General features: G+C 41.5%; 2 protein-coding genes across 6 annotated transcripts in view; one reads left to right on the top strand and one right to left on the bottom strand.

The window, feature by feature from the left end:
- rinl (Ras and Rab interactor-like) overlaps positions 1 to 14,790 on the bottom strand; it is a 71,404-nt gene that overhangs the window by 33,360 nt on the left and 23,254 nt on the right. The gene's annotated exons all lie outside the window — the stretch shown is intronic.
- Positions 1,674 to 6,332, top strand: LOC140676722 (uncharacterized). Of its 2 annotated transcripts, XM_072911952.1 has the most exons (8): positions 1,674 to 1,755; positions 2,243 to 2,328; positions 2,422 to 2,642; positions 3,124 to 3,299; positions 3,684 to 3,758; positions 4,153 to 4,267; positions 5,016 to 5,206; positions 6,090 to 6,332. In XM_072911952.1, exons 3-7 carry the CDS (start codon positions 2,471 to 2,473, stop codon positions 5,126 to 5,128), a joined length of 651 nt encoding a protein of 216 aa, XP_072768053.1. In that variant the 5' UTR covers positions 1,674 to 1,755; positions 2,243 to 2,328; positions 2,422 to 2,470; the 3' UTR covers positions 5,129 to 5,206; positions 6,090 to 6,332. The 2 variants fall into 2 exon arrangements, with proteins under 2 accessions (XP_072768053.1, XP_072768054.1); XM_072911953.1 differs by lacking the exon at positions 1,674 to 1,755 and having other exon boundaries at positions 2,076 to 2,642.

The raw sequence follows: 14,790 nt of genomic DNA, 5'->3' as shown, positions 1-14,790 counted from the left end.
AGTGTTTCACTTGTTTTAAGGGTTTTGGTCCTAAATGATCTCAGTAAGATATTACAGCTTGTTGCTGAGATTGTATGACCTATATTGAGTAAAACATGTTTGAAACTAGAATATCAACTGTTGCAAAGCTGTGTCATCAACACTCACAAGTATAAAACTACTTTTTTAAAGTAATAATTTCTTATTTCAAGCATGAAAAAAAAAATCATGACTTTGACACAATTGTGTCTCATAATTAAAACAGATGACAGCCAAATAGACTTTGCTGTTTTATTTTCAATGAAACAATAGAACATACGTACTCATATAGTAGTACAGTTGTTATTAGTGACAATATACTTATTTTAAGGTATTTTTGGTTTCATTGAGGTTAGCTAATTTTACTTGTTTTGGAAAGTCTTGACAAGCCAAATGTTCTTGTTCTATTGGCAGATAATTTTGCTTAGTTCAAATAAAATACCGTATTTTTCAGAGTATAAGTCGCACCTGCCGAAAATGCATAATAAAGAAGGAAAAAAACATATAAAAGTCGCACTGGAGTATAAGTCGCATTTTTGGGGGAAATTTAACTAAAGAATAGTGAACAACAGGCTGAATAAGTGTACGTTATATGACGCATAAATGACCAACTGAGAACGTGCCTGGTATGTTAACGTAACATATTATGGTGTTAAGAATTCTCCATGTTTATCTATGTTTTCAGATACTTTATTTTGAAGCATTTCTTGACAGTGTCCTTTCCGCTTTCTTCCTGTAGGGGTCACTTCCGCTTCCCTTTTGACGTGTGTTAATGTGTGCTGACTTGTTTCTCTGCTACGTTAAATCGGTGCTCTAGTCTTTGACGATGTGAGTATGTTGATTATTATATAAGACTAATTTAGTTTATTAATAGACATCACTGTGTTTGTGTAACATTTAGTGGTGTTTTATGAGTATTCCCTGCAAAAAATGTTCTATAGAATCTCTATAGAAATATATAGAACGCTATAGAATTTCGTCGGAATTTCTTTAGAACTGAAGATTCTATAGAATATGTATTCAAAATTCTATAGAAATTCTATAGACATCAGCTTCATGTGCTGGAAGGTCTTTTCACTGTTCTATAGAGCTGGGAATTCTATAGAATATCCTATAGAAATTCTATAGACATTACATTATCTGATGAAAAGTCCATAGATTGTTCTATAGAACTGGGCATTCTATAGAATGTCTAACAGAAATTCTATAGACATTATCCTTTATCTGCTGAAAGTTCTATAGATTGTTCCATGGAATAAAATTCTATAAAATGGCAGCAGCGCTATCACCATAGCATTGATTAATCTCATTAAGTTGATTCACCAGACTTCAGCTTGTTTTTTGAACAATGCAGGATGTCTCCCTCAATTATGAAAATGTTAATTTTGTATCATTCAAAATTGTGAGGTGTCATTTCAAGGCGGACACCCAGAACTTCGGCAGACTTTATTTTTAAAAGTATATTTATTCCAATAAATCAATTTATTTTTATTTTTTAGAGTTTTTGAGTTATCTATAAGTAAAAAGTGTGAATATTTTCGTAACTTACTTTTTTATGTGATAAAATTAATTTTATTGGACTTCCAACATAATTTGATTTAGCAAAACTCAGTTCAAAGGTTTAAATCAGACCTAAAACGTCAGGACCCGCCCACGTACCTGCATGCAGCTGTGGAAGAACAAGCCCAGACACGTTTCTTCACGGAGCCCAATAGGAAAACACTTTACCGAACTCATGTAAGTAACAATTTATATTGTTAAAAGTCAGTATTTGCCAGGATTTAAATGTATACATTTTCAAAATCATGGTTCAATGTTATATTTAGTTTACTACTTTGCCCGCCGTAACATTACAACCCCCCCCCCGCCCCCCCCCCCCAAACACGATAGATAGAACTGCTCTCGTTTTGTTATAAAATAACAAAACTGTTTTAAGGCTGCAATCACAACCAAATTCATGTATAGTTGGTAATAATCGCGTTGTATCAATGTTTCTCATATCCGACACTAATAAGTGCGAATATGTTTCAAATCAACTTTTTTTTTAAAATTATTTATTTTTCCCCTTCGCGCTTGCCGTAGTTGCAAAGCAGATTTCGCGGGCAGTTTGAGTTGGTGATGGCGGCCACAACGTCCATGTTGACTTCACTCGCTCTTTCTAAGCTGCCCAAGTCACGTCGGAGTTCATTGACGGTAACTTTGTTGGCTTAAACATCACATTTAGGTTTAGGGTCTTCTAGGCGCGATGCGAGACGTCACAAGCGGGCTAACGTTGAGCCAAACAGCAGCTTCGAGGCACGGGCGGAAATGGTGAGCTAGCAAAACTAGCCTCATTTATTATTATTATTATTATTATTATCATCCCTCCATTGTTTGTAACGTCAGGCTTGTGTGATCACACAGAGAAGGAGTTTGGCCCCCAGTCAGGTCGCCAAACGGAAGCAAGGGGAGAATGATCATCGAGACGAAATATAGTATATTAACCACGAGCGGTTCTCGAGAGAAGATGAATGGAGAAAATTGGGACAGTGATGAAGAAGTCCAAGTTCCATGGCCACTCAACAAAGCAGGAGGAAGGAAGCAGTCACAAACCAAATACGTGGCAAGAATTCTGAGATTTGGTGGTAATTAATAAACAGTTGAAAACTTTTCAATTCAATTCAGTAAAAAGTATACGTTTTACCAGAAGTACATATAAATATAGATATATTTAATATAGATATATTTAATGTACTTCTGATTTTACACCTTGAACTTTCGACTTTGTTTATGTAAAGTTAAATTTAATTAATATAATTTTTTTTCTTCCATGATTGATAGTAATTTCTCATCAGTGCAGCCCTGGTATACTGAATGTTTCAATCTGCAATGCTGAGGTGATTGTCATGATAGTACAGACTTAACCTTGACAATTTTTTAATATGGCTGTAAGCCTGTAAATAAGGGAAAGTAAGGTGAAATTTGTTTCTCGCTGAGGTGAATTTCTGAATCATCAGAACTGTAGGTATACCAAAGTAATTTAGTGATAACAATCTGCTGCTGAAATGTGTGACTAACTGTACAGTTTAATTTAGCTTAATGTGGCACATATTTGTTTTTACACAGAAGACACACGTGAACTGACGCCATATTTGAAAGCCGCTCAGGATGGCAAGGATGTACCCCTTACTGGTGATTTGGAATATGGCAGAGGCAAGAGAAACAAACAGCCAAAGTCTTGGTCATCAGACAGTGAGAGCAAGGATGAAAGTGTTGAGGAGACTCTATCTGACAGACAGCAGGTACTTTTATTTCAGTGGTGTTGTCGCGACATGACCGAAATAGTGTTGAAAGCGACGTTAAACGTTAATTCACTCACTCACTATTTCAGTGGTGTTTCAACTGTGTGAGGTTTTGTAGGATTCAATCCCATACTTTTGAAGTACCTTGTCAGTTTTTCTTTATCATAAAAGTTAATCAAATCATGTTTCATTGTAGGCTTTAAAGTTATTGAATATTTTGATTCAATTCGACCAACTCAGACAGAATAATATTCAAGACAAATTGAGGTGTTGACAGACTTTCTGCATGTACTCGAAAATCTATCATTTCTGCAAACATATTTCTTCACTTCAATGGCATATAAAAGAACTGAACACGTTTTCTTGTTAATCTTGATTTTTCAGAAGAAAAAGAGGAAAGTAAGCCGTACAGCTGTGGGATATGATGCTCGGGCACAATTGAAGGCCCAACTTGCTGCTGTGAGTACATGAATAGAATAGAATAGGATTTTATTGGTTAATCAAAGCACCCTCTCGAGGCAAACAATCACAAGTGCCTAGCATTCATTTGAAATCGAGGACGTAAAAATTGCATCCCTGGCAACTGGTTTAAAACACAAGTTTATACTTTTACTTATATGAAAATAACACTACAAATACCTGATGAACAGTGCCTCCTGTGTGAATGGCTTACTGCTACATGTACATGTAGCATATTCTAATTAATGTGCCTACAAGGTTGCTTATACATGTAAAACTTATATGGTGCTGTCAGGGCCGTATCCAGGACAAATTGCTTCCGGAAAACATATGAGCGCCCAAATTAATCATAATACAAATTATTTCATTTGATTTACTATTTTGACATTTTCAGCTGGGAAGAACTTCACCGAAAGATACATGTACAGAAATGGAATCCCTGAAGAAGGAAGCCCTCCAGTTGAGAGAGGAAAACAAATCCCTTCGAGATGCATTGAGGGTTGTTGAAGGTAGGTTTTCTTATTCTAGAAGTATGTTATTGTAATTATCATAGGTTGATGGAAAATATGCTTACATGTCGATGTATGAAATAACTTTCTTATTACTGTATTTTCATCTAACTTTGGCCTACGGGTATTGTCGTCATGTACGGCTGTCCATCCGTCACCGCAATATTTACAGAATCGTTTCATGTACGGAAACCAAACTTGTTACATCTATTTATCTTAGTGTAACAAGAAGCCTATCGAAAATGAGTCGTCTCGGACAATATTTTCCAGAGTTATGCCCCTTTTTTCCAATAAAAATCCATTTATGATTTGGGATAATTTCAGAACTGTTGCATATACAACATCCTAAGTTGTGATGTCCTCCCCTCTAAATAAGGGGAGGACATATGGTACTTGTTTGTTTGTCTGTCTGTCCGTCCGTTTTTGTGTGTTTCTCTTATATTAGCAAGAGTTACGTCCCTTCCTTCTTGATATTTTGTCTCAGCTGGATATCTGATTAATACTTGACCGACAAATATTAAATCTTCGCGTGGTCAGGATGAATTAATATATATGGTTATATATATTTTTCATCTTTGATTGCTTCCTTACCATGTTTCCCTTGACTTGAACAAGATTCCTATCAAAATACCCTTACATTATGATAGCTGGGGTTAGAGCCGAGCGGTTTGGATATCGCCAGCTTCATGTTATTAATGTATTTTTTTTTTATTGTGTCTGCATCACAATGTACTTTTTTCTATTAAAGGACTTCCTGGCCTGCTAATGAAGATGGACGACTTATCACGTCAGGCAACAATACTATCAGCTCGACGTCCTGCTGTCGCTCTGCCAGAGAGGAGCTGGCCAACAGCAGCTTGACAGGAAAAAAATCCAATGCTTTTAAGGATAAGCATGAGAAACCAAAACTGGATGACAAGAAAGTGTCTGCTATTATTGGTGAGTATAAGTTAAATCAATCTGATTAAAACCATATCCACATCAGGGAAGTGGATCTGACCCTTTTCCTATCTCCAAGTCGTTCCGTGATCGTTTGGCATGAAGTATAGATATCCATAGCTTCCAGTCTGCTTGGTCCATGAATTGACTGCGAGATGTTCGTTTTGACAGATTTATAGGCATGGGTGGTCACATTAGCTTTGATCTCGTCGGAAACCAACATCAAGTGACAAAGCAAAAACCGCAGCGCACGGATATCTACACCTTTTTCTCGTTTGATATCTTATATCGGCATTCTCCGCCTTACTATTTAACAACTAGCGTCGGGAATTTCCGTGAGTTCTGCTGCAAGTTGAGAAGTGAACGACTTTTAGATAGGGAATGTGTCAGATCCCCTTCCCGATGTGGATATGGTTTCAATCAGATTGAAGTTAAATATTTTTATTAGAATTCTATTAATGCACTTTCGTGATTGTTCGAACGCCATTGGGGACACCCATCAAGTACACAACAAGATTCACAAGAAAGTGAAATCCTGAAAATAATTTGAAAAATATTTCACACACTGAATGGATTTTCTATATAGCTAATGAATAGTGTACATGCACTGTCAGAATTTGATACAGATTTGTTGCAGTTCGTAAAGCCTGGCATGATTGCACCACATATGATTTTGTGTGCGTCAAGCAGTGCAAGTGCCTTACAGCATAGAAACGCGTGATATGCAATGTATGCAGTGTGTTGACTATCCATTGCATTGATTAAATGATAGACATCACTCTCTTTATCGAGCTGAAAAATGCCATAGTGTAACTCATTGCATGACAGCTAGTGTCTTGGTGTCTGCAGACACTAATTCTGGTATATTTTATTGATCTTTCAGATTTTGTGAAGAAGCTCCATCCCTCAAGTGAAGCAAATGTGATAAAGAAAATCATTGGAGTGAAACTGAACATTGCGCAGAAAATGGGAAAAAAAGAAGGCCTCAGAAACAAATTCTGCTGGACGTCTAGCCGTCTCTAACAGTCGGGGAAGCGCGGTGATCATGTTGATTTATGCTGCTGACATTTATTTATTACGTCAAGATTTGAGTTACATGTATATAATAAATACAAGTCAACATTCATTCAACTGCAATATTTGTCTTTCTCCATTGCCAGTGTTAGACCACAGATTTTGTAGAATGCCTGCCCAATCATTTCTACATCATTCTGAACCGTATTCCACAGAAAGCCATTCCATAGGAGCCTGTTCTATAGAACTACTCTTTAGAACTTTCTTCTATAGCACTGTTCTTTAGAGGAGATCTATAGAACCATTCTTTAGAACCCTGTTCTATAGAACCATTCTTTAGAACCCTGTTCTATAGAACCATTCTTTAGAACCATGTTCTATAGAACCATTCTTTAGAACCATGTTCTATAGAACCATTCTTTAGAATCCTGTTCTATAGAACTTCGGTCCTAAAGTTCATTAGAAATTCTATAGAGATATTCTTTAGAAATTCTATAGAACTTCGGTCCTAAAGTTCATTAGAAATTCTATAGAGATATTCTTTAGAAATTCTATAGAACATTTTTTGCAGGGTTATTGGTGCTGTGTTGTCAGAATGCTACGTGCTAACATCTCCCTGTTAAGGATAGCATTGTTGCTGCTAATGTGGCTAGCTCACATGCCATTGTAGAAATGCAATATATTATGTCTCTAGTATTTTACTTTGAGCATATATTTATATTGTTGTTTAGTTAAATGACATAAATGTTGATGGGTGTTTGCTTCTGATTTACAGATACTAACTAACTAAAGAAATGAACCTAAACCAATATGCACCATTAAAGTTGGAAGAGTCCAAATGATGACTGTGTGTTCTCTGACCGGAACCCCAACGTGGTCAATATCCGAAAAAACCCAGTCGCAGAGTTTAATACTCAACAAAGGTCCTTCGAGCCGGATATAATTGGCTACAATGGAAATGTCATCAGAGGATGAATCTGCTTCTCCATTCCATCCTGATGTACGAGACCGATCGGTGAGGGAACGCCGTACCCCAAAACATCTTGAAGACTACATCCTTGCCTATAATGTGCACCGACCTGCCCTTTCCTCCCCCCCTGCCGAGATGGGGGAGCAGAGAGAAGCAGCGGCCGCAGTGAACAGTAGCCGAGCAGATGCATTGCTTCAAATAGATGACCGAGTAACCTCACATCGTGCCACGTCAGTCGACATGCTGAATGTTTCATCACTCAGGAAACTAATGGAATCAGTATCAGTAAAGGAAAAGGAGGAGACGGATGAAATTACTCGACTTACTGCTAAACTCCGCCAATATGAGAGCAGACAACAGCGACGGCAACAGCTGATGGAACACATATCTTCCTTCCTCATGGAAGAAGAAATGGATGGAAATGACCTTCATACGGACAAGGAGCCTTCACCAGCACAACCTCCTTCAGTGAGCGAGAGTTGTGCTGCAATTTCCATTCCACATACTCCCTCACCTGAACCAGTAACAAAGCAGCTGCACTTTGTAAAGCCTCCACTTGGGGGATGTATAACAGCAAGCACGCATTCAGTGTCAGGGAATGAAACTAATAAAGTGGACATCATTCCCACAGCTGCACGTGAGAAAGCTGCTTCCCCACTTACATTAACACAAGCATTCTCACCACAATGCCCAAGCTCCCCCTCCTCTGTTGCTTCATATAGAATGGTGTTGCCTGCTGTACATCAGGAACAACTCCCCAGCCAAGACACATTATTACTACAACTCAAGGGCCCCCCTCAGCACTGTGGCAAATCTGGAGAATACATCCAACCAGCCGATCATCAACGCACTACAGTAACCTGTACACCTACAGTTGCTTCTTACAACCCCCCGAATGTGCTCAGTCATCCCTTTCCACCTGCAATACCGGACGCTCAATCAGGTGCAAACGTAACTCATTACTACCTCCCTGGGCTCACAGCAGTACCAACACCTCAGTACCCATTATACACTTCACCACTAGAGGGTAGCATGCCCACAGTCTATCAGCCACAGATGCTGTCAAGTCACAATGTTCCCCCATTACCCACTAACTTGTCACAACGCTCAACATATGGTGTGTCACAACGCTCAACTTACGGGGTGCCACAACCTAAAATTCCAGATTTTACTGCAGATAGTGAAAGAGAGTTTGCTAACCTCAAGCTTGCTCTTTGTAACCTACTCGAACCCCATCCAGACTTAAGTGAGAATTATAAATATCATGTGCTACTTGAACATCTCAAGCTTCCAGAAGCCCAAATGATAGGTCAGTCGTGCCGCCACCATCCATACCCATATACAGCCACAATGCAAGCTTTGCAGTTCCAGTATGGTCAGCCACATCAACTTGCTCAAAGCGAAATAGCTGCCATTCTGACCTCCCCAGATGTCAAGCCGACTGATGCTCGCACCTTTCAGAGCTTTGCTCTGCGTGTCCATCTCCTAGTAAGCATGCTGCTCTCCTTAGAGGGACCACAAGGCATGGAACTGAACTGCTGCTCACATGTCGATCGCCTACTTAGCAAGCTGCCAAAGTACCACAGAGATGGGTTCATCGAGCATCTACAGTTACAAGGCAAATTAAATGGCACAAGTCTGAACCCCTACAACCTGCAGGACCTAAATGGATGGCTTCAAGGTAAAGCACAACAGCAGCGCCTTTCCAGCAGATTGGTGCAACGCTATCAACAGGAGAAACCATCGGGGAGCGCAACAGAAAAAGGTCCCTTCAGGGTCAAAGGTCAAGCTACAGCTGTATATCATGGAGCAGCGCCAACACGACAGGGTGCATCCACTAAGCACGCTCTTGCTGACACCAACAAAGCTAACAAAATGCATTGTCTCTTCTGCAATAGCAAGGAACACTTGCTATTGACAGATCAGTTTTCTGATCTGTCAACAGATCAGAAAACATTCTGCGGCGCACCTGGATAAATGGATAGTAGAAGAAGGACGATGCTGGAGATGTGCACGTGCTCATGCACCCGACGCATGTACTCTCAAGAAGCCCTGCAGCGACTGCAATGGTATTCACCTCCAAGTTCTCCACAATGTAGCTCAAAGGTATACTGAAGACACCCAGATGACTCCCACAGAGAGTCGTGTCTATTTGACTCCCAGCATCACCTCAAGTAGAGTGCTCCTGAAAGTAGTTCCTGTACTGCTGCATCATAATTCAAAATCAATGGAGACATTTGCTGTCTTAGATGATGGGGCTCAACGAACTATGATTTTACCTGACGCAGCACAACATCTACACTTGCATGGCCAACATGAAATTCTTGCCCTGCGCACCGTGCGCACAGACCTTACCCACCTCAAGGGTTTAACAGTTGACTTTGAGATTTCCCCTATAAAGAACCCAGGAAAACGGTACCAAGTGCAAGGTGCGTTTACTGCACAAGGTTTGGATCTGATGGAGCAGACCTACCCAGTTCAGAGACTTCAGAGGAAGTACACCCATCTACGTGGGATTTCGTTGCAACCATTTTCCAATGCACGCCCCCTAGTGCTAATTGGGTCAGACAATGTGCACCTGATCACTGCCACGAAGCCAGTCCGCCAGGGAAATAATGGAGGACCCATAGCCATCCACACAGCACTTGGATGGACGTTACAGGGGGCGGAGGAAAGAACACAAGGACAGAGCTCAACACAATTGTGTCTCTTTACCTCACTCGCCACTCCCAATGACATCTTGTTTCGTAATGTGGAAAAGTTATGGCAACTTGATGTTTTGCCTTTCAGGAACGAAAAGATGGTTGTTCGCTCTCGTGAAGATCAAGAAGCAATCACCCTATTGGAGACAAGAACTCAGCGAATCGACATAGAGGGTGTCCAGCGCTATGCAACACCCCTCCTAAGAAAGAAAGATATGCCTAAACTCAACAGTTCCATATCCACCGTTATGGCTCACTTGAGAAGCACAGAGAAAAGGCTCAGGAAGAATCCAGAGAAAGTCCCTTCCTTTTCTGCTGAGATCGCTAAGCTCATTCAAGCAGGGTATGTCAAGAAGCTCTCGCATGAAGAGACGGAACAGTCCAATGAAGCGTGGTATCTTCCCTATCATCTCGTGTTCCACAATGAGAAGGCAAAACTTGTCTTCAACTGCTCGTTTCGACATCAGGGATTGTCTGTGAACGACCAACTCCTCCCTGGGCTTGTGGACACCCACAACAATCCTGCTGATGACATCACCAGGAGGAAACCCCTTCTGGAACTTGCGGAGGACGGGCGCTGGAGGCAAGGACCCCCATTTCTCAGGCAAAGTGCGGAATACTGGCCAAAAAGACCGGAGAAAGATTCAACCCCGACTTCATCCGAACTAAAGAGCATCACTTTCTGTGGTCTTGCAGTAGTGCAAAGCGACAATAATATTCCGGATGCTTCTCTATTCAATACCTGGAAAGAATTAGTAAAAGTCACTCAGCAGGCGGGACAGGAAGGACCAAGAGGCTCGACACACAGTCAGACAATCAGCTCCCAAGAAGCTGACTTTCTGTTGCTGAGAAGATGTCAAGTTCAAACCTTTCCCGCAGACATCATGTCTCTTAAAACACAGAACGCAGTGTCAGCTAAGAGTCGTCTGGCGTGCCTCTCCCCTGAGTGGGACTCAACTACAGGGTTAATTCGAGTTGGGGGTAGGCTGCGACGACTCCAGAACCCGGACCTAGAAGAGATCCATCCTATTGTGCTGGACCCAAAACATCAGATAACTAAACTCCTCATCAAGGACATGGACGAACGTCTTCTGCACCCAGGTACAGAGCGAGTGTATGCAGAACTTCGAAGACATTACTGGATTTTGCGAGGACGACAAGCAGTCAGGCACCATCAGCACAATTGCCCATCTTGTCAACGCTGGCGAGCTCAACCGACAGTCCCAAGAATGGCAGATCTGCCACCACAACGCCTCAGACTTCTCTGTCCACCCTTCCATTCAACAGGTGTGGATTGTTTTGGACCTTATCTGGTCAAAGTGGGCAGAAGATCAGAGAAACGGTGGGGTGTCATTTTTAAGTGTCTTACAACTCGAGCAGTTCACATCGAACTCCTCAACTCCATGGATGCCGATGCATTCCTTCTCGCTCTACGTCGGTTCATTGCCAGGAGGGGAAGACCAAGAGAGGTACTGTCAGATTGTGGGACCAACTTCCGAGGAGCCGAAAGAGAACTCAGGACAGTGTTTGCAGAGATGGAACCTCAACTAAGAGAGCAACGGACAGAATATCAGATTGACTTCAAATTTAACCCTCCAAATGCACCTCATTTTGGTGGGGCATGGGAACGGGAAATTAGATCCATCAAGGCCAGTCTCCAAGTCGCAGTAGGAAGGCAGTCAGTCACAGAAGATGTCTTGCACACAACTCTAGTGGAAGTGGAGGGGATACTGAACTCAAATCCACTAGGGTAAGTATCATCTGATGTTTCTGATCTGGACCCAATCACCCCAAACATCCTTCTCATGGGGCGGCGGGATTCTGCACTGCCGCAAGTAGTTTACGTCCCAGCTGTCATGGGGCGGCGGAGATGGCGCCATTGTCAAACACTTGTGGATCAGTTTTGGATCCACTTCATCCGCAGTTATCTACCCACTTTGCAGACCAGGTCAAAATGGCAGAGGTCGTCCGAAAACATAACCATCAACACTGTAGTTCTGATGGTGGACCCTTCACTTCCAAGAGCACAGTGGCCCATCGGCAGAGTGGTTAAGACCATTCCGAGTCAAGATGGACAGGTCAGGGCTGCTGAGGTTATGGTCAAGAGTAAAGTCTACATCAGACCGGTAGCTCGCTTGATCCCACTTCCAAGTTTAGAGGATGACAGTAAGGACACTTGAAGAATTCCTGTAGTTACACATTTGTTGTACAAATGTGGGGGCGGCTGTTAAGAATTCTCCATGTTTATCTATGTTTTCAGATACTTTATTTTGAAGCATTTCTTGACAGTGTCACTTCCGCTTCCTTCCTGTAGGGGTCACTTCCGCTTCCCTTTTGACGTGTGTTAATGTGTGCTGACTTGTTTCTCTGCTCCGTTAAATCGGTGCTCTAGTCTTTGACGATGTGAGTATGTTGATTATTATATAAGACTAATTTAGTTTATTAATAGACATCACTGTGTTTGTGTAACATTTAGTGGTGTTTTATGAGTATTATTGGTGCTGTGTTGTCAGAATGCTACGTGCTAACATCTCCCTGTTAAGGATAGCATTGTTGCTGCTAATGTGGCTAGCTCACATGCCATTGTAGAAATGCAATATATTATGTCTCTAGTATTTTACTTTGAGCATATATTTATATTGTTGTTTAGTTAAATGACATAAATGTTGATGGGTGTTTGCTTCTGATTTACAGATACTAACTAACTAAAGAAATGAACCTAAACCAATATGCACCATTAAAGTTGGAAGAGTCCAAATGATGACTGTGTGTTCTCTGACCGGAACCCCAACGTGGTCAATATCCGAAAAAACCCAGTCGCAGAGTTTAATACTCAACATATGGTAAGAGTCATTCAAATAACTATAACATATAGAACATGCTATACGTTTACCAAACAATCTGTCACTCCTAATCGCTAAATCCCATGAAATCTTATACGTCTAGTCCAGGGATCGGCAACAAACGGCTCTACATGCGGCTCTGTGGCGCCGCCCTAGTGTCTCTCTGGAACTCTTTCAAAAATGTATGAAAAATGGAAAAAGATGAGGGGGAAAAAATATATTTTTTGTTTCAATATGGTTTCTGTAGGAGGACAAACATGACACAAACCTCCCTAATTGTTATAAAGCACACTGTTTATATTAAACTTGCTTCACTGATTCGAGTATTTGGTGTGCGCCGTTTTGTCCTACTAATTTTGGCGGTCCTTGAACTCATCGTAGTTTGTTTAAATGATAAATGATAAATGGGTTGTACTTGTATAGCGCTTTTCTACCTTCAAGGTACTCAAAGCGCTTTGACACTACTTCCACATTTACCCATTCACACACTGATGGAGGGAGCTGCCATGCAAGGCGCTAACCAGCACCCATCTACATGTATAACTTTCTCCGACTTTCTAGGACTTGTTTTATGCCACTTTTTTTTCTGTCTCATTTTGTCCACCAAACTTTTAACGTTGTGCATGAATGCACAAAGGTGAGTTTTGTTGATGTTATTACTTGTGTGGAGTGCTAATCAGACATATTTGGTTACTGCATGACTGCAAGCTAATCGATGCTATTTAGGCTAGCTCAGGGGTCGGCAACCTTTACCAGTCAAAGAGCCATTTTGACCAGTTTCACAAATTATAGAAAACAATGGGAGCCGCAAATTTTTTTTGAAATTTTAAATGAATTAACACTGCATACAAAGTTTTTTTTTTGCTTTGTGCTATGTACAACCAGGGGTCTCAGACACGCTGCCCACACCTTTATGTGGAATTTGAAAGCTGGTGCGGCACGCGGGTTTTATTTAATGGCGCTTGTCAGCGTCATGCGTGCCGTGATTGCACAGCATATAGCACCCACTACAGTCAGCGTGCCTGATCAGCCACACGTTGTATGGGGCTTCCGCTTTGCTCACGTAGGCAACAGCAACGCATACTTGGTCAACAACCACACAGCTCACACTGACGGTGGCGGTATAAAAAAAACAAACTTTAACACCCTTACTAATAATGCACCACACTGTGAACCCACACCAAACAAGAATGACAAACACATTTCGGGAGAACATCTGCACCGTAACACAACATAAACACAACAGGACAAATACCCAGAATCCCATGCAGCCCTAACTCTTCCGGGATACATTATACACCCCCGCTACCAAACCCCGCCCACCTCAACCGACGCACAAAGGGGGGGGGGGGGGGGGGGGGGGTGTAGCAGGGGTGTATAATGTAGCCCGGAAGAGTCAGGGCTGCATGGGATTCTGGGTGTTTGTTCTGTTGTGTTTATGTTGTGTTAAGGTGCAGATGTTCTCCCGAAATGTGTTTGTCATTCTTGTTTGGTTTTGGTTCAAAGTGTGGCGCATTATTAGTAAGAGTGTTCAAGTTGTTTTATATGACCACCGTCAGTGTAACCTGTGTGGCTGTTGACCAAGTATGCCTTGCTGTCACCTACGTGTGCAAGTAAAAGATGTATATTGTATAACAAGTGCTGGGCTGGCACTCTGTTAATACAGATTGTAGAGGGCGCCGAATGTTGTACCATCATGGCACGCCCTTATTAAGGCCGTAAGGGTGAAAATCGGTGAAAGTTTTCTGCGAGAGGCACTGAAATCCGGAAGTCTCACGGGAAAATTGGGGGGTTCAGCAAGTAAGCTGCTGAGCCGCATCAGAGTGATCAAAGAGCCGCATGCGGCTCCGGAGCCGCGGGTTGCCGACCCCTGGGCTAGCTAAATGTACATATTGCATCATTATGCCTCATTTGTAGCTATATTTGAGGTCATTTGGTTTCCTTTAAGTCCTCTTAATTCAATTTATATCTCATGACACACTATCTGTATGTAATATGGCTTTTCATTTTTTGCGGCTCCAGACAGATTTGTTTTTGTATTTTTGGTCCAATATG

This window comes from Nerophis lumbriciformis, linkage group LG30 (genome assembly GCF_033978685.3).
Source record: "Nerophis lumbriciformis linkage group LG30, RoL_Nlum_v2.1, whole genome shotgun sequence".
In the NCBI taxonomy this organism is placed as follows: domain Eukaryota; kingdom Metazoa; phylum Chordata; class Actinopteri; order Syngnathiformes; family Syngnathidae; genus Nerophis; species Nerophis lumbriciformis.
Note: the sequence above shows the minus strand (reverse complement) of the source record. Positions and strands in the feature narration are given on the sequence as shown.

What these genes read in the sequence shown, in the direction of transcription:
- LOC140676722 (XM_072911952.1), top strand. Translation starts at nt 2,471, where the DNA reads ATGATCATCGAGACGAAATATAGTATATTAACCACGAGCGGTTCTCGA. An exon ending in AAGAATTCTGAGATTTGGTG is followed by an intron (nt 2,643 to 3,123) that starts GTAATTAATAAA and finishes GTTTTTACACAG; the next exon opens with AAGACACACGTGAACTGACG. An exon ending in TGAAGGCCCAACTTGCTGCT is followed by an intron (nt 3,759 to 4,152) that starts GTGAGTACATGA and finishes TGACATTTTCAG; the next exon opens with CTGGGAAGAACTTCACCGAA.